At 44.1% G+C, this 20848-nt stretch overlaps 2 protein-coding genes across 2 annotated transcripts; one reads left to right on the top strand and one right to left on the bottom strand.

The window, feature by feature from the left end:
- Positions 1 to 944: 944 nt before the first annotated feature.
- LOC124118513 (proline-rich extensin-like protein EPR1) lies at positions 945 to 5301 on the bottom strand. Its single transcript, XM_046480634.2, has 2 exons — positions 4791 to 5301; positions 945 to 2572 (listed from the first exon to the last, which is right to left on the bottom strand). Exons 1-2 carry the CDS (start codon positions 5299 to 5301, stop codon positions 945 to 947), a joined length of 2139 nt encoding a protein of 712 aa, XP_046336590.2.
- Positions 5302 to 18329: 13028 nt separating this feature from the next.
- On the top strand, positions 18330 to 20580 carry LOC125372180 (putative nuclease HARBI1). The gene is given in 3 exon segments (XM_048381351.1): positions 18330 to 18660; positions 19194 to 19480; positions 20575 to 20580. Coding segments are annotated over 3 exon segments (624 nt in total).
- The last annotated feature ends 268 nt before the right edge of the window (positions 20581 to 20848 follow it).

The following is a 20848-nucleotide window of genomic DNA, read 5'->3' as shown; positions in this document are numbered from 1 at the left end:
AGTAAGAAATGAAAACAATACGAAACCTCTAATGTTCTTAATAACATATATTGTTTTTATTACAACACCGTGGGGCACGGGTGGCCCAGTCGTCTAAGGCGCCGCGATTCGCTGTGCAGAGTTGCGTTCCTTGGGCACGACAGAAACCTATGATTGTGGGTTTGAATCCCGGTTCGCCCCGATTATGTTTCTAGGTTTGTCAGCACCATACCCGTGCTCGTGGGTTTCACCGAAGTGGTAAACGTCTGAGACCTGCATCAGTTCGGGCTTTCCTCCCACATTAAGCTGACACGCCGCGATTTAACTCGAAAACTGTTAAAAGCGGCGTTAAACCACTCACTCACTCACTATTACAACACCCTATAGCTAACAGCGATGCCCGAATTCCCCGTGAAAAAGATAGTTGCCTCACATAGATTTGTCCAATACCACATACCACAGGCCACATACCACAGGCAACATACCACAGGCCACAGGCCACAGTGAATACTATGCAGTGACGTTCTGTAGACAGCGAGTTAATAACACCACAGCTTCAATTCCTGACTAGTTTCACGTCTCCACTCCTGAGATCACAACCATGCAGACGCCGGCCGACACAACTCACTGTGTTAGGTGTGATTCTTTTTTCCAATTTCGCATTATACCAATCTGAAATGTTTTTGTCAAGGACCCTGCTCCTGATCCTACATGTTCGTAACCCTGCAAAATCATGACCTCATTTGTGATAGTTGATCTTAATAAGCTGGACCGTCACCTTATTCATGATATTCACATATGTCACGTTGTTTGAAGCATAGACACGACCTTATTCGTGCCGTGGGAGTACATGACCTTGACCCTGTTCGTTAATCCCACGTCAAACGTGACCTAACGTGTGAATCGCGACCTTGGCCGTTAATGACCTTGACCGTAACCCTGTACATGACCTTGTACCAGTTCAGTCACACAAGAACCTCCATGATCAGTTTCTGACTCTCCCCCTCTGATGCAGTCCTTCTCTGCTCCCCCATCCCCGGGGTTGCCTCCCTTTTCCGGAACACACTATCAACAGACTGTGCCCGGCGGGTCCTAGGGGGTAAAGGTGGTGGGTCGGAACTCTCTCTTGACATAGGTAGGGGTTTCCTTCCAACCCATGACTTTGGGGGTCTTTCCGGTGGTTTGTCAGTCGGTTGTCTGGGTGGTCTGCCCCGGGGGGGCAGAGCTGGCGGCTCGTCACTACGGGCATGTGGCTGCTTTGCGTTATTCGTGGAGGATATTCCGTCGGGGGAACCACTATGGCTGGGAGATTGAAGCTTTAGGGGTTTGGGTGGACGCGCTGGAGGTTTGTCCGGGGAGTTCTTTGGAGGGGGTTTAGGGGGACGGCTGCAGAGTGGGGTTGAAGAGGTTTCAGGCTGAAATGATTGTTCATATGTGGATTTACTTATTGTCAAATGTGATGGGCGTGATGGTGCTGACAGAGAACTTGTGCGAGGACGATGCTCGGTGAGAGAAGCCTCCAGTGACTGGTCATTCCTGACACTTGGAATGGGTTCTACTGGACAGGGTTGTGCTCTGATTGGAGACGATGTCCGTTGCAGGTGATACCTCTTGGTTGGCGGTGTGTTAAGAATTAATGACTGTTCTTCTGTGTGGCTATGTTCTTGGCCGTGGTTAACGGCGCATTCCGTTGCATGAGGCTGTGCTGATGGAGAAGGGGTTCGATGAGGACGGTACGCCTGCGTTTTTCTCTCCAGCCAGTGTTCACTTGATGGGGTGATGATGCAGAGTTCTGTTGGACGCAGCGATGCTGCAGCTGGAGCAGGTGTCCGTTGATGAGTATTTTCCTTCACCTTCCCCCCCGGCAAATACACAGAATTTGGATGTTTTGCGACACTTTGCCACTGTAGTGATCTATCTGAAGATCCTGACTTTATTGAAGACTGCTCATGTACTGTTCGCGTAAGGTTCGTTGAATGTTCTGTAAAGCCTGGCTTGCGAGGAGGTCTTGACGACCATTGGCTACCTTCACTTGCGTAATCGCGTGCCTGTTTTAAGAACACGTCTTTTGGTCTATCCGATGGCCTCTCGTGATTGTCAACAGCGATTTTAAATGAAACACCTCGTTCAATATGTGATCGGTTAATGGCAGGATCACACTCATTCGGTCGCCTGCGACTCCTAGATCGTTCTTCCGGAATGTAGCTTGGCATTAATTCTATGGGAATATCAGTGTCATTAGCGCTGTGGGGTTCATTCGCCATCTGATCTTGTGTCCAACACGGGGAGTGAGCGGGAGGTTCCTGCTCATCAGGTCCATGACTAGATGTTAGGCTCGAATCCGGAACAACGTTTGAAGGATTATGGGCGTGAGGGTATTGTTGGGCTTGGACGCAGGGATTTCTTTCTTTCTGCAAAACTTGCGGCATGACATCGGCAACGGTGAGGGGAGAGGGTTCCTGTTGACGATGTGCATGGCTCAGTTGTGGCTTATGACGTCGTTGTGAGGACGTTTGTGGTGCTGGAGGTGGTCGACCCGGATGACGTGTCTGTCGTCGTCCTCGCCATCGTCGATCTCCGTCACTGACAACATCTGAAGCAGGAAAACAAACTCGTAGGTGTGAGTGATCAGTAATGAAATAATATCCCTACGTGTCAACATCACATTGGAGTTAAAGTAAATTTCAAAGGACGCGGACACGATCTCTCTCTCTCTCTCTCTCTCTCTCTCTCTCTCTCTCTCTCTCTCTCTCTCTCTCTCTCTCTCTCTCACACACACACACACACTAACACTAACACTAACACACACGTGTAACGTCATTAAGTGCATTAATTGTGAAGGCGACGTTAAACCCCATTTCACCTCACTTTGGCGAAAACTACCACCACCATTACTGATCATAATCGTGTTTTCATCGGGATTTCATCTCACGGTCAGGGGATCCTGCCACGGCAAAGGGGCATAATTATGCTCTGCGCATTGTGGTCCATAAGATAATGTATCAAATTGATACTGTTTTAAGGATCCCGTAATTCTGGACATGATTTTGTTTATGATTATATGGCATTAGTGATGTTTGGAACACAATCCAACAAAACAAAACACGGCAGTCGATACAGCCGATGATAGTGGGTTCGAATCCCAGATTTGCTCTGATTATGTTTCTAGTCTTGTCAGCACCACACCAATACTCATGGGCTTCACCAAAGTGGTAAACGTCTTAGTCCCGCATCACTTCGAGTTCTACTCCCACGTCCTGATATAACTCGAATACTGTTCAAAGAAGCGTTAAACCAAACTCAGACCAGTTGAATTTGAGTTTTGTTTGTCTGGTAACACGACACATTTTGATTTGTTTCTCTTCAAAATCATTATTTCGATTAGAAACCGCCTCGCGTTGGAATGTTTATAAGGAGCAACTGCACCAAATATTGCAAAGTCAAATAGTCAATGATGAAAAAACCCAAGTTTGTAAACAGATAAGCGACATATTATAAGTCAACATATCACACGTATGACGCTGCGCAGCCGAGGATCATAACCATCACATTGTCAATTGTACGGAATTATTGGTCAAACGAGTAGCGCCGTTAACTTGGCTCCTGTCTAGTATACACTGTTAACAGGGTGGGATTCCCCAGGTGTAATTTGACACGGAAGATAATGAGTGCGCTCAGCGCTACAGAATGAACACTAACGTCTTTCTTGATTGGAAAGTTCGATAAAAATCACTGAGATTTTGAAAAAAATCTTAGAAAAAATTCAATACAAACAAAAGACATCCTTAAGGGCGATGTAAACTATTCGCGAGATATGAATTCATTTTTATGTATTTACCTTGTAGAGATAAGGTAAACACCACGCATACGTTACTCTATTAATAACGATCACTATAGTTTATTGTATTTAACGCCTCTGACCCACGTACAATTGTTTTTTTACCAATATGTGTCAAAATGAGGTCAACAGTGCTTTTTTGTCAACAGTAGACTATGAAAAATGAACCTTGGAAAGTTTAACTTAAATAAATGAAGTATCTGACGATAGAGATCTCACAAAACAATACTTTCGTGAGTGTGAAAGTAGTTAGCAGGCGGTTACTTTTGCTAAAGTTATTAAAGGATCCACACACAGTACAAGCAGAATATGATATTCATCTTCTACAAATGACACACACAGAAGGGATATATTAAATTTTATTTCTGTTAGGGGTGGTGGGGTAGCCTAGTGGTTCAAGCGTTGGCTCATCACGCCGAAGACCCGGGTTCGAATCCCCACATGGGTACAATGAAGCCCATTTTCCGCTGTCCCCCGCTGTGATATTGCTGGAATATTTCTAAAAGCGGCGTAAAACCATACTCACTCACTCACTTTTTTCTGTTAACCTAGTCGAAACCTAACCATTGTATTTCTTAGTTTTTTCACTATTCAAGTTTGACAGATATGTCTTTTAAATGATGATGATCTTGAACTACTGAATATGGCAGACTTCCAATTTTAAGGAATGACATCGGACGTAACTGCTTACCATTACTTCGAAAGAGTCGACTTACATGTGACTCGGTCATTCATCATTTGTTTGTTTGTTTGTTTTTTAACGCCGCAATATTCCAGCTTTAAGAAGGCGTTCTGTTTATTTTTCGGACCAGACAATCCAATGGTGGACATCATGAGCATCGATCTACGCAACTGGAATACGATGACATGCATCACCCAAGTCAGCGAACCTGACCACCCGATTACGTTAGTCACCTCTTACTGGTCAGCCTGACTCACATAACACGATGCCATATATAAACGCATGTCTTACCTTCATATCTAGGGAGGGCAGATGTCTGTCTCCGTGCCAAGAACTCGGTGTCGGAAACCGTTTGTCCGGGTTTTATCACAGCTTGAAAATTATCCCTATTTCTAATACTCGGATCACATGATCCGGACCGTCGTGGTATAATTTTAGTTTCACATCCTCTGGGTATTTTTGGATTTTCTTTTTCCTCGGGTGTGTCGTCATCGCCGACGTCATCCGAAAACGACACCTTCGCCTTTTTCAATAATCCACAACATCTACAATGTATGTACTCCGGTTTTCCAGCGTGCCCCCTGGTGTCACACGAGCTGCTTCGGAAGCGGTCACGTGATTTAGGAATGAACATCCTATCTGTTGAACTCCTCCCATCACTTGAGGAGCTCTCATGCCGTCGACGATGCTCGGCGATAATTGGGGAACGTAGTTTCGAGATTGCAACGTCGTCGATTTCCGATTCCGAATCCGACAGAAGGTTTCGGTGAAGGGTTTGCAAAGTTGAACACAAGTTCGTCATTATGATAAAAAATGAAAAATGAGACACACAAACAATCTATATCAACCTATAAGGCTTCTATTAAAGGAGTACTGCAGGCTTCAAATTCTGAATAGGTCAACACACGCTCAGAACATGTCTCCGTAACGCATCCACTTGGTGAAGATTGTTTACGAGCCATTCCATAGCATTGTCCCGCAACCTAACAACGACAACACATCCACACTTCATAATCCGACGAAGATAAGCGAATTCCTTGAACTCAACACCCATCATTTGACAAATACACGTTCATAACAAAATATCACGTCCTTCCTGCGTTTACATTCGGGGTCAGTGGCGTATTTCGTGTGCCAAGTCAACCACAAATCTTAACAACGGGCTGGGTGATCAGCGTGGTTCATGTCGGCCGTATACCTGCATTCAATCAATTGTGATTAGGTCGATCGGGTCTAAATCGTTGAAATACGTATCTGAAGCGATTTGGAATAAATCAGACTGGACAAAGACGGATTAACATTAAGCGCTATATACAGGGCATCGTATGTATGAATGCTCCGATACTTGGTAAGAATTAGTGTTAAGCCGATTTAAAATGTTGTTCGTAACCGCCATTATGAAGTTGGATAGGACTTCTGTTGTTAAATGGCACTCATTCCACCTTGTTATTAGACGCTAGATTCAGAACAATTTGCCGGCCCTTCTCGGATCTCGGTATATCCAGCTCGCATTGTACTGTTTAATGTATTAATGTGCGTTCTGGTGGTTATAGGTATACGGTGGTGGTGGTGGTGGTATCAACAGCAACAGCGGCAATAGTAGTAGTTGCAGCCGGTGAAGTAGCAGTTTTAGTAGTAGCAACAACGTAGTATTAGTAGTAATGGTGGTAATTGTGGCAATAGTAGTTGTAGGTTTAGTTGCAGCAACACTCGAAATAGTGGTAGTAGTTGTTGCAGTTGCGGCAATAGTAGTAGTTGTAGTAGTAGCAGCCGCCGTAATAGTAGTGGCAGTCGCGACAATAGTAGTAGTAGATGTAGTTGCAGCAACACTCGCAATAGTGGACGTAGTAGTTGTTGCAGTTGCGGCATTAGCAGTAATTGCAGTAGTAGCAGCCGCCGTAATAGAAGTGGCAGTCGCGACAATAGTAGTATTAGATGTAGTTGCAGCAACACTCGCAATATTGGTAGTAGTTGTAGTAGTAGCAGCCGCCGCAATAGTAGTAGTAGATGTAGCAACAATCGCAATAGTGGTTGTAGCAATAGTTGTAGCAGTAGTAGTAGTAGTAGTAGTAGTAGTAGTAGTAGTAGTAGTAGTAGTAGTAGTTTTGTTTGCTTGTTGTTTAATGTCGCACTCAGCAATATTTCAGCTATATGGTGGCGGTCGAGTCTTGACCAGACAATCCAGTGATTGCAGTAGTAGCTGTAGTAGTGGTAATAGTAGTAGCAGTAGTGGCAGTAGTAGTAGTAATAGTCGTAGTAGTAGTAGTAGTAGTAGTAGTAGTAGTAGCAATAACAGAAGTAGTAGTGGTAGTAGTAGTAGCAGTAGTAATGGTAGTGGTAGTAGAGGTAAATGTGGCAATAGTAGTAGTAGTAGTAGCAGTAGTAGTAGTGGTAGTAGTAGTAGTAGTAGCAGCAGCAATAGTAGTAGTTATAAAAGTAGTAATGGCAATTGCGCCAATAGTAGTAGCAGCAGCCGCAATGGTAGCAGTAGTTGTTGCAATTGCGGCAATAGTAACAGTAGTAGTAGCAGCAGCAGCAGCAGCAGCAGCAGCAGTAGTAGTAGTAGTAGTAGTAGTAGTAGTAGTGTACTACTACTACTACCTGCTCTCCAGGACGATATCCTCCCCACTTCACTACTGAGGAGATCGCTTGTAAGGGGTGGCTGCAGGGGTCGGGTGGTCAGGCTCGGAGGTTTGATTGACGAATATCACCGTACCTATGATGTGGGCCGGTATTCATGATAACAATCACTAGTTCTGTTTTGTATGACCAGATTCCATTACTTACAGATCGCCGACATCTTCTTGATTATCGCTGAGTGTTGTTAAACAACAAACAAAACTAATAAAACGTATTGTCGATTAAGGGAAGACGTATATGTTTTACTTCGCTTTCTTTACCCTATTTTGCCTACTTTGTTGTATTTATGTAGATGGACAAGGTCGGCGAGTACTTAAGAGTTATTTACATAGTGTTCGGGGTGTATCGTATGGAATACTGTACGGGACATTCTTGCATTGCGTTCAGGCATTCTCGCGATTTCGACCTTTGGAAACAAGCTAAATATGCAAAAGAATGTGAGAATGTGAGATTTTAATCTTGTCTAAATGTCACATTCGTTCGTTTTTTACTTTCGAAAAATATTACTACGTACAAAAAACACAAGATTGCGAGAACGCGATATCTCGCCATATCTCGTGTTCACGCGATCTCGCATGCTCGCACTTTTCACAGCTTCAGAATGTCCCATACCCTCTTACAGGGTACAAAAGGTTTGGTGTCCGATCCTCGGCCGCGTCATACCAAAAGGCGTTAAAAGATGGTACTTGTTGTTACCCTGTCTAGCGCTCGGCATTAAGGGGCTAAAACAAAGACTGGTCTGGTCGAAGTCAGTAAACTGTGTCTGAGTTGGGTATTCATGTTAAACTGCGGCATGGTATCTCAGTGGGCTAGCACTCTAAATCGGCATCAATCCGGACTAGTACAAGCAGCCACACATGCACGTCGCTATATAAGTGTAATAAATCTTGGACGCGACGTTAAACCCCATTTCACCTCACCTTAATTGCATTACATGTAAAACGAACAGCCAAACGGGTAGCCAAATGGTTAAAGCTTCCGCGCGTCACGCCGAAGACCCGGGTTCGAATCCCGACGTGGGTACAATGTGTGAAGCCCATTTATGGTGTTCCCCGCCGTGATATGGCTGGAATATTGCTAAAAGCGGCGTAAAACCAAACTCACTCAGAAGCAGTTCTTTTATCTTTTGTGCAGTGAGATGTTTGAATGTAATGAATATTGAACCTGTGTTAACAGTCTGAGGACCTGAGATCACAAAACAATTTTGTTTACTGTGAGATAAAGCTGTATGAACAGTCAGTTTCTGTAGTCTTATCTACTGTGAAATGTTTTAATGACATGCCTGGACAGTCTATTTTTGACATAGGGGTGTGCCCAATCGCCTACATAAAACCTGTAGGCGTATCGAAGCGTAGGCGAATTGGCGTGTAAGCGATTTGGGAGTAACCCAACAATGAGTGAGTGAGTGAGTTGGGTTTAAAGCCGCTTTAAACGGTATTCCAGTTATATCACGGCGTGTCAGCTTAATGTGGGAGGAAAGCCCGAAGTGATGCAGGTCCTAGACGTTTTAGAAGAAAAAGAAAATATGCCTAGAATGATTTTTTTATGTAATCGAAACTTGAAAGCCCAGTTATATTTGATTATATCTATTTCATCATCGCCCATTCCTGCTCATTTTGTGTAAAAATAAATTGGTTCAATGACGACTGGGGTATGAAATGAATTTGCATCCACATGCCCCCTACTATGTTGAAAATTTGTGCCGAGAAAAAAGTACATTTACTGATTTGCAAAGACAAGAAGTCTAAGTTAACCACAAGCAGTTGTGTATTATGTGTTTTTTTCTCCATTTTGTAAAGAAATGATATTTTTTTTAAATAAAACCATGTAGAAGTATTCTGTGAGTGCTGTTTTTTTAATACATCGCCAAATTAGGATACTTTCAATTGAAAATCAAAACATATGATAAAAACACATGTACGTCTCAGTTAATTAACTGAGGATTTGAATTACGACCAATTTGATGTCGCGCAGCACAACTGGGGCAGTTAGGAGGCCTTGTGGTTAAGGCTTTCGCTCGTCACGCCGAAGACCCAGGTTTGATTCCCCCCTGAGTACAAAGTGTGAAGCCCAGTGTCCCCCGTTGTGATATTACTGGATTATTGCCAAGAGCGCCGTAAAACCATATTCACTCGCGTGGCCCAATTGACAAGATTTACTGAAACGGACATAAAATATTCATGAATTGCTCTTAAACAAATAGAGTATGTCAATTTTGTCCCCTTCAGTTGAGGATGTGGAACATTGTGTCGTAATCCGCCTTTTCTACGACGAACAACGACATAACTTTCATAGTTATATTAAAATAATTTGTAACAATTGAATAATTTAATAAAAACGGTTTTATTATGAAAAACTGTGCCATGTTTATTTTTTACTCTGATATGATTGTGTATCGGCCAATATACCCATGTTTACGGTCAAGGAAGGCCTTAGGTCGTCTAAAGCACCGCAATTCGCTGTGAAGATGGTTTGTTGGTTGGTTTGTTGTTTAACGCCGCACTCAGCAATATTCCAGCTATATGACGGCGGTCTAGTGGTAGAGTAAACCAAAATAGCAGAAATGAAGAGTGAGTGAGTTAGATTGGTTTAACGCCGCTTTTAACAGTATTCCGGTCATATCACGGCGTGTCAGCTTAATGTGGGAGGAAAGCCCGAAGTGATGCAGGTCTCAGACGTTTACCACTTCGATGAAACCCACGAGCACGGGTATGGTGTTGACAGATTCGGGATTCGAACCCACAATCATAGGTTTCCGGCGTGCCCAAGGGACGCAACTCTGCACAGCGAATCGCGGCGCCTCAGACGACTGGGCCACCCGTGCCCCCGCAGAAATGAAGAATTTGTCAAAGTTTATTTCCAATATCTAGAAATAATACTTAAATGTACTCTTACTGTCTGAATCATCACTTTTGTTGAACATATATATGTTTGTAAAACACGCTTTTGTACAACCGTGGGTGGTTCCATGAGAATATAAAGGATTGAAAACAAAGAATTGAGGAATCGATGAAGTTCCTGTTGGTATAAACGAAAGACGTGCTCCACGGCTCTAGGCTTATAATAAATCGCTGAAGACCCAGTTTAGGTCCTAATTTCCGAAAAGTACTGACACGTCTGTCCGACTTCATGGATATGTTGTCAACATGTGTCCACTCTCATTGGGATTGGCGAGTTATAGCATAACCTCGATCTGGGCCCTGCAGTGAAGCATACCAGCCCGTATCAAGCGTAATCCTAGCCAGTTAAAAATACCCCATGCCCTCCAGTTGTCTTAGACAGTCTGTTACTGTTTAGGAAAACGTAGAACACGTAGGATGAAGCTGCTACTGCTTGCCGTTACTGTCGCTGTCGTGGTTTGTGTGCGGGGTAAGACGTTGATGTCGTTGCTGTAGCATTTATGTTATGTTATCGCCCTTGCTCATATGATTTTGTTTTTCTGTTTAATGTTGACGCCGCCTCCAACACTAGTTGAGCTATTTCTAAACGTGACGATCCGCAACTCATGCTTATCGTAAAAGGCGACTATGCTTTTGGTGAGGGCGACTAACGGGATAAGGTTCTCAGGCTCGCTGACTTGGCTGATGCATGTCATCGTGTCCCATTTGCGTGGATCGATGCTCATGATGTCAATCACTACACTGTCTGGTCCAGACTCGATTATTAAGACACCTCCGTCATATAGCTGGAATATTGCTGAGTGCGACGTTAAAAAAGAAACAAACAAATAAACAAGGTGAGCTGGATCAAGGCGGTCTGGAGAAGACGAACCAGTGATTGATATCATGAGCACCGATCAACGTTGAAGGGGTACGATGAAACGCTGTCGCCTCATACGACCAGCATCGGTTGCTGGGGACCTATCGGAAACCGAAATCAGACATAGAACCAATCGGAAACCGAAATCAGACATAGAACCAATCGGAAACCGAAATCAGACATAGAACCAATCGGAAACCGAAATCAGACATAGAGTGAGTGAGTTGGGTTTAACGCCGCTTTTAACATTATTCCAGCTATATCACGGCGTGTCAGCTTAATGTGGGAGGAAAGCCTGAAGTGATGCAGGTCTCAGACGTTTACCACTTCGGTGGAACCAACGATCACGGGTATGGTGCTGACAGACCTAGAAACATAATCGGGGTGAACCGGGATTCGAACCCACGATCGTAGGTTTCTGGTGTGCCCAAGGGACGCAACTCTGCACAGCGAATCACGGCGCCTTAGACGACTGGGCCACCCGTGCCCCCATCAGACATACATGTAGAACCAATGTTCACACGTACGACCCCGTGAAGATGCGGGTTTGACTTTGTCTTCAGCAACCCATGGTTATCGTAAGAGGCGACTAAAGGGGTCGGGTGGTCAGGCTCGCTGACTTTGTTAATCCATGTCATCGTGTCCCTTTTGCGTAGATTGATGCTCATGATGTCAATCACTAGATTATCATGTCTAGACTCGATTAGTTACAGACCGCTGTGAATGCGGCGTTAAACAACAAACAAACAAATATTTTGTCTTATAACGTATTTATGAATCTAGGCTAATAGAGGAAATCCCTTTTTTCTGTCGTCTAATTAATTCTTCAATTTTTCAACCGATTGCCAATACTTAAAGTGAGTGAGTGAGTGAGTTGGGTTTAACGCCGCTTTTAACATTATTCCAGTTATATCACAGCGTGTCAGCTTAATGTGGTAGGAAAGCCCGAAGTGATGCAGGTCTCAGACGTTTACCACTTTTGTGAAACCCACGAGCACGGGTATGGTGCTGGCAAACCTAGAAACATAAATGGGGCGAACCGGGATTCGAACCCACAATCATAGGTTTCTGGCGTGCCCAAGGGACGCAACTCTGCACAGCGAATCGCGGCGCCTTAGACGACTGGGCGCCAATACTTAAAGAGATGACTGACTTCGTTTCGACTACCGACCCCCAAAACAATTCAAGTTTTGTTTTTGTTTGTTTGTTTAACACCGCACTCAGCAGTATTCCAGCTACATGAAGGCGGTCTGTAAATAATCGAGGCTGCAGCAGACAATCCAGTGATTGACATCATGGGCATGTCAAGTCTCCATTGTCGCGTGGAAGAGCCGAATGGATTGGGATCGCCGATAATTTATTTCATCAAAAGCACTGTGGGTTGGATGGAAAAAGCAAAACACGTCCTTGGGTTCCTTTCTCACATTGACCTATTTTTTTGAACAAGAAAAAATATTAATTTCATTTTTGTAACAAGTAATTAAAGTTAAAAAGCCTCACATCTTTTACTATGTCCACAGTTATCTTGGGTGTTTTTATGTTGGAGCTTTACTTTTACAGGTGACATAAACCAGATGTGTTTGACATGTTGCGGTGCCCCCCCTTGCTGTAACTACTGCGGCATGAATCCAGGTACGTTGTATCATGGGTACCAGTCAGTACTGTTTGAGCTATTGCGGTGCCCCCCCCCTTGCTGCAACTACTGCGGCATGAATCAAGGTACGTTGTATCATGGGTACCAGTCAGTACTGTTTGAGCTATTGCGGTGCCCCCCCTTGCTGTAACTACTGCGGCATGAATCCAGGTACGTTGTATCATGGGTACCAGTCAGTACTGTTTGAGCTATTGCGGTGCTCTCCCTTGCATTAACTACTGCGGCATGAATCCAGGTACGTTGTATCATGGGTACCAGTCAGTACTGTTTGAGCTATTGCGGTGCCCCCCCTTGCTGTAACTACTGCGGCATGAATCCAGGTACGTTGTATCATGGGTACCAGTCAGTACTGTTTGAGCTATTGCGGTGCTCTCCCTTGCATTAACTACTGCGGCATGAATCCAGGTACGTTGTATCATGGGTACCAGTCAGTACTGTTTGAGCTATTGCCCCCCCCCCCCCCCCCCCTTGCTGCAACTACTGCGGCATGAATCCAGGTACGTTGTATCATGGGTACCAGTCAGTACTGTTTGAGCTATTGCGGTGCCCCCCCTTGCTGTAACTACTGCGGCATGAATCCAGGTACGTTGTATCATGGGTACCAGTCAGTACTGTTTGAGCTATTGCGGTGCTCTCCCTTGCATTAACTACTGCGGCATGAATCCAGGTACGTTGTATCATGGGTACCAGTCAGTACTGTTTGAGCTATTGCCCCCCCCCCCCCCTTGCTGCAACTACTGCGGCATGAATCCAGGTACGTTGTATCATGGGTACCAGTCAGTACTGTTTGAGCTATTGCGGTGCCCCCCCTTGCTGTAACTACTGCGGCATGAATCCAGGTACGTTGTATCATGGGTACCAGTCAGTACTGTTTGAGCTATTGCGGTGCTCTCCCTTGCATTAACTACTGCGGCATGAATCCAGGTACGTTGTATCATGGGTACCAGTCAGTACTGTTTGAGCTATTGCGGTGCCCCCCCTTGCTGTAACTACTGCGGCATGAATCCAGGTACGTTGTATCATGGGTACCAGTCAGTACTGTTTGAGCTATTGCGGTGCTCTCCCTTGCATTAACTACTGCGGCATGAATCCAGGTACGTTGTATCATGGGTACCAGTCAGTACTGTTTGAGCTATTGCGGTGCCCCCCCTTGCTGTAACTACTGCGGCATGAATCCAGGTACGTTGTATCATGGGTACCAGTCAGTACTGTTTGAGCTATTGCGGTGCCCCCCCTTGCTGTAACTACTGCGGCATGAATCCAGGTACGTTGTATCATGGGTACCAGTCAGTACTGTTTGAGCTATTGCGGTGCCCCCCCTTGCTGTAACTACTGCGGCATGAATCCAGGTACGTTGTATCATGGGTACCAGTCAGTACTGTTTGAGCTATTGCGGTGCTCTCCCTTGCATTAACTACTGCGGCATGAATCCAGGTACGTTGTATCATGGGTACCAGTTAGTACTGTTTGAGCTATTGCGGTGCTCTCCCTTGCATTAACTACTGCGGCATGAATCCAGGTACGTTGTATCATGGGTACCAGTCAGTACTGTTTGAGCTATTGCCCCCCCCCCCCCCCCCCTTGCTGCAACTACTGCGGCATGAATCCAGGTACGTTGTATCATGGGTACCAGTCAGTACTCTTTGAGCTATTGCGGTGCTCTCCCTTGCATTAACTACTGCGGCATTAATCCAGGTACGTTGTATCATGGGTACCAGTCAGTACTGTTTGAGCTATTGCGGTGCCCCCCCCCCCCCTCGCCCCTCCCCCTTGCTGCAACTACTGCGGCATAAATCCAGGTACGTTGTATGATGGGTACCAGTCAGTACTTTTGAGCTATTGAGCTATTGAGATATTGAAATATACCAGATCTACAAGAGATTGAACGTTTCAATGAAGTAATGGGCACGACCCAAGCGTCTAAGCCTCCACAATATCTACCTTCACCTGAAAATTAAAACGGCGTTAAATGAAGTAAAAGGCGGTTGTTTGCAGATCTGTTCAAGCCATTGAGCACGGTCCGCCGTGACGTGACCAACCCACTCCTTGGGGGACTTGTGAAGTTCTGCCCAGAGTGTTGCGGCCCACCACCCTGCTGTAGTACTTGTGGCATGGACTTCAGCAAACTTACAGGTGAGTTTAACTCTGCCCGAGTCCTTCCCAAGACGGGTGCAAAAATGAATTTGAGTTGAAAATATCGTTTACGGTGCTTTTAGGGGCTGGCTCAATTTTAGGCACGGCCGGTCACGGAAACAAGAAATCCAATGAAACATTGACTAAGAGCTAGTACAGTTTATTTCGGGGATATAACATCGCAAACATATGATTTTGTCAATGGAAAATAAAACATACTGAGAGGTTTTTTTGCTCGATTTTTAGCATAATAATTAGAATAATTTCTGGTTTCAACGACCTTCACTTCCCTCTTTGTGGTGTGGTGGTGACGTGTGTCTATTTTTAGCCAACTAATGACATTAGGCCGTGTTATCTCACGGAAGTCAAATGAATCCTACTCCGTGCATGAACGTTGTGCGAACCCTTCCGTTGCCTGACATTGAAGCAATGTGTGGAGTAGATTGTTCCTAGGTTATGGCACATGTTGCGCGAAAACATTGCTGATGTAATAATCTGAGCGTCCATTGTTCTGAGCTCTCCCTTTCGCTGATTCAAAATAGCGACTCAACCGAAAGCAACCGTTAGTATTCCGAGGACCTTAGTGAATCCAGACCTGAGAATTATTGACGATGGGATCGTGTAGTTCACTGATGACATTGTTGGCGTTAGTACATGCACACACGTTTACGGAAATTTGATTGCCTCCGTGGTCTAGTGGTAGAGCGGAAGGTTCGGGGTTCGATCCCCGGCCGCGTCATACCAAAAGACGTTAAAAGATGGTTCTTGTTGTTACCCTGTCTGGCTCTCGGCATTAAGGACTGGTCGGCTCGGAGTCAGTATACTGTGTCTGAGTGGGGTATTCATGTTAAACTGCGGCATGGTATCTCAGTGAGCTAGCACTAAATATCGGCATCAGTCCGGACTAGTACAAGCAGCAACACACACAGAGACACACACGTGCAGCACGTCGCTAAATAAGTGCAATAATCTTGGACGCGACATTAAACCCCATTTCACCTCAACTGTTCAGGAACTTGATCAGAAGAAACTGGCTCTATGTTTTTAAAGCTTTGAGCCCGTCAGATCAGGATAGACTGAATAATTTGAACTGAAGTTGGATTTTCCTTCTACTTTTCTCATTTCTTTTTCAGATTTTCTCGCAACGGTTCCCCCAGTCCTGTAGTGGAACTCAGTAAGCGATATCTGAAAATAAAAACCACTAACCGAGTTTGGGTTATGTCATTGATTCATAAGACCGCCTTCGTGGTCTAGTGGCAGAGTGGAAGGTCCGGGGTTCGATCCCCGACCGCGTCATACCAAAAGACGTTAAAAGATGGTACTTGTTGTTACCCTGTCTGGCGCTCGACATAAAGGGGCTAAAACAAGGACTGGTCGGCCCAGAGTCAGTATACTGTGTCTGAGTGGGGTATTCATGTTAAACTGCGGCATGGTATCTCAGTGAGCTAGCACTATAAATCGGCATCAGTCCGGACTAGTACAAGCAGCCACACACACACAAACACGTACATGCACGTCGCTATATAAATGCAATTATCTTGGACGCGACGTTAAACCCAATTTCACCTCACCTGTGGACAGCAGTGTATCGACGAGCCATCCAGTCGACTTCAGGAGTCCATCAAGTGCAGTTGTTGCACAATGTGGTGCCATTTTAGATGTGTAGGTGTTGTAGATGTGCCACAGGATGATGATTCCTGGTTTTGCCCAAAGTGTGTGAATTAAATATGACATTGTGAATTCATATTAATTGCATTGTTTGCATTGTACTCAGTGCTATACTATCAGTCAAGGAGTATTTTCAATATATTTTAATAATCAATATGTTGATTTGTTTAAACTTGCATTAACTTTACATGTTTGTTTGTATACGACAATGATGACTGAATTTAAACGTCGCAGTCATTGTAATAAAGAAGTTGTGCAGGTACGGGTGTAGAGATACACCAAACAAATGAAGTGATTAGAATGTTATTTTTTATCACCATTGGAAAGGAGGGATTCACAGGACATGTAGGGGTGAGTGAGTATGGTTTTACGCCGCTTTTAGCAATATTCCAGCAATATCACGGCGGGGGACACCAGAAAAGGGCTTCACACATTGTACCCATGTCGGGAATAGAACCCGGGTCTTCGGCGTGACGAGCGAACGCTTTAACCACTAGGCTACCCGACCACTCCTAGGACATGTAGGAAATAAGGTTATAGGATTACCTTAGCGCCACTTTGATCGATAGTCCTACGTAATGCAGGTCTCAGTCGTTTTACCACTTTAGTGAAACCCATGAGCACTGGAATGGTGCCAACAAACCTAAAGCCATACTCAGGGAGAATCAGGATTTGAACCCAGGATCATAGGTTTCTGGTGTGCCCAACTCTGCACGGCAAATTGAGGCACCTTAGACGACTGGGCCACCCGTGCCTCCACTTTATAGATAGAGAGAAAATCCAACACATTCAAACTTATCTTATATATTTTACAATAAATTGACAATACAACAAGAAGAAGACATATCAGGACATATAAATAGACTTCTTAAATATTTGCAGTTAAATTTACACCATCAAATAGGAAATTTAATATTCTCCACCTCTGCGTAACTTTATAGCCAGAGGTAGATCCAGTCCCGCGTGAGCGCAATTCTCGCACAACCTTCACTTTTCCAATCTTAGGAAAATGTGCGTCAGAAAAAAACCTCGGCATCCAGAGGGTTTAAGTTGACAAGGGCACAACAAACAGTGACAATGTCATCTATGTAAAGCACTAGGGTGATAGGAAGCTCAGTCTTGAGCAGACGGAATGCCTAATTACCTGTTCCACTAAAATATGCAGGTTCGCAATCCGTTTTGTCTTACGCACTGAAGCACAAGTCATCTGGCTAGGGCCTTTCCCTCCAGGCGGAACATGTATAGATAGACACATGTCTGCACATTCATTTGCAATGTTAAAACCTTTATCAGCCATCAGCATAGAATAGGGAGGCACTTGGGCCCGGCTGTTCGAAACCCGGTTAACTCTTAACCAGCCGTTAAGTCACTGTTAACTCTCCGTTCAATTTTACCAAATGGTTATGTTGTTTCTCTTGGTTATCTTTAACGACTGGTTAAACACCCGTCAAAGTTAACACACCACCCGACCTCCGTTAAATACTTAACACCTTGGTTGTCGTTGAAACAAAATGGCGTTCATGGTTAGGCCTAGTGCCGCTTACATGGTTCCAGAGATTAATGCGAGGCAACAGAAGCGATTCCGAGCTGTTAATTTTGCATTAATGAACTACACAGACAGTGAACTTCGTGATAGGTACAGATTTGGGCGGGTATCTATCAACTACATCGCCAAAATACTGAGGGAAGATTTTGAGCGCCCTACACAACGTAGCCATGCTCTAAACGTCGATCAACAACTGGTTGGTTGGTTTGTTTGTTGTTTAACACCGCACTCAGCAATATTCCAGCTATATGACGGCAGTCTGTAAATAATCGAGTCTGGACCAGACAATCCAGTGATTAATATCATGAGCCTCGATCCACGCAATTGGGATCGATGACATGCATCAACCAAGTCGGCGAGCCTGACCACCCGATCCCGTTAGTCGCCTTTTACGGCAAGCATGGGTTGCAGAAGACCTATTCAACAACTGATGATAACTTTCCGTTTTTACGCAAGTGGTAGTTTCCTTCAAGTGATTGGTGATACGATGGGGGTGGACAAAAGTACAGTTTCATGTGTCATAGTCGATGTGACTGATGCCTTGGTTAAAAGAAAGAACGAATTCATAAAATGGCCAACACAAGAGTGCTACATACGTCAGGTTCAAGATGGATTTTTCGCCCTTGGTGGTTTTCCGAGTTTCCTAGGTTGCATTGATGGTACGCACATACGTATTCAGGCACCGACCACAGACGAACCAGCTTACGTTAATCAGAAACGATACCACAGTATCAACGTACAGGCAGTGTGTGACCACGAAGGTACGTCTTGTGAGATTAGAGTACTGTCCCTTTTTGCAATTAGAGTAGCTTCCCTTCCAAGGTCTATAAAATTCTGCATTAAAAAGATTCGGAATCAGATAAATAATGGATGGTTTGCGTAAATTCTCTCATTACTCAATATAAATACAAAAGGGATATTCTAGACACCTAACACGGGATCGTAGTAATGTTTTTAAAGTTCTTTACAGCTCTAAACTGTGTAAAGAGACTGTAATTTTAAGAAAATATAGCTGAAATAAATTTGTAATATATACTACATATGCCTACAATAGAAATACAGGAAACTACGGTTATAGCGAACTCATGGGGACAACTAATTTTAGTTCGTTATAACCGTAGTTCGTTATAAGCATATATACAGCATAACTACAGCAAATAGTCGGGGACCAAAAACGTAAGTTCGTTATATCCATCAGTTCGTTATAAGCGTGTTTGCTATAACCGTAGTTTACTGTAGAATTAACCCATTACGAACATTGCTTAATTTTCTGAATGATTTGTTTGATTTGTAGGTAAATTTACGAATGTGTGTGCTAAATGGCCGGGATCAACTCATGATAGCCACATATTTAGAACCTCCACTTTGTGTGAACACTTAGAGATATCGCACACTTCAGTATTAGATGGCTTTCTATTGGGAGACAGTGGATATCCTTGCAGACCTTTCCTCCAAACCCCATACACGACTCCATAAGGCACTGCTCAGCAGAGATGCAATGACAGCTTGTGTGCTACAAGAGGTACAACAGAAAGAACATTTGGTCGATGGAAAAGACGGTTTCATGTACTTCGTTCTGAGGTAAATATGCATAGTATACTATTTACTTAATTTGACCAATGTTTTACTTTTCTACATCTAATCTTGATTCTTTTCATCACTTAACAGTTTAGACTCATGGTTTTGTGTGTTCCAATGCTTAACGTTTTACATCGATCACATAGCAGAAACAAATAATATACAAAGAATCCTAACTAATGTATCCAATTACAATTGAAAAAATAAACTCAACATTCTGGAGATATGCAGTCATTTTTTGACAACGCTTATATACCATCACAAACGTACTCTCAATACAATTGGTTGAAATTGATTTATTTAAATACTTTAGGTACATTCAGACCGCCTCCGTGGTAGAGAGTCCGCCCGGAGTTCGATGCCCGACCGCGTCATACCAAAAGACATTAAAAGATGGTACTTGTTGTTACCCTGTCTGGCGCTCGGCATTAAGGGGCTAAAACAAGGACTGGTCGGCTCGGAGTCAGTATACTGTGTCTGAGTGGGGTATTCATGTTAAACTGCGGCATGGTATCTCAGTGAACTAGCACTATAAATCGGCATCAGTCCGGACTAGTACAAGCAGCCACACACATACCTACACGTGCAAGCACGTCGCTATAAAAGTGCAATAATCTTGGACGCGACGTTAAACCCCATTTCACCTTACTTTTTAGGTACATTCTTGGTTCAACCTTTACTCGGTTTTAAACCAATTCTGTATTTCCCGGAACAGTGTTAAAATATGCAAACCTGCTTGTTCACCGATTCAGGTTTCTTTAGAAATATAATATGTTTAAACAAACCAATCTTAAGTTAATTAATATAATCTTTTACTCAGTTTCCGTCAATCTGTCCAAATGTTAATCCAGCTTATCTTTACTTGGTTCATCCTTTACTCTCATGGATTAATTAGTCTTTGGGACTGTTCCATTATAAGAAGGTTAAATCCCTTTGTGGTTTCAACCAAATGTAGGGGTACTAGGCTGTATGCGTTTTGGGAGATAACCGCCAGAGCCAGACCAGCGAATATCAGAGGTGACGTAATATTGCGTAATATGACGTCACCGGACTATCTCGGAAACTCGCTAGTTACATACTACTGTTTGTTCTCCCAGCCTTAAACACAGCTGCCAAACGTTAAACAGTGGAATAGCTAGGGCACTTACACTTGTGACATGCGGTCATGAGTTTCCTGGGGAGTACTTTTCTCTTAAGTGAAAAGGGGGCACGGGTGGCCCAGTCGTCTAAGGCGCCGCGATTTGCTGTGCAGAGTTGCGTCCCTTGGGCACGCCGGAAACCTGTGATTGTGGGTTCGAGTCCCGGGTCGCCCTGATTATGTTTCTAGGTTTGTCAGCACCATACCCGTGCTCGTGGGTTTCACCAAAGTGG

The sequence above is a fragment of the Haliotis rufescens genome, unplaced genomic scaffold (genome assembly GCF_023055435.1).
Source record: "Haliotis rufescens isolate VD_foot unplaced genomic scaffold, xgHalRufe1.0.p SCAF_38, whole genome shotgun sequence".
NCBI lineage: Eukaryota > Metazoa > Mollusca > Gastropoda > Lepetellida > Haliotidae > Haliotis > Haliotis rufescens.
This window is presented reverse-complemented; position numbering and strand designations above follow the sequence as displayed.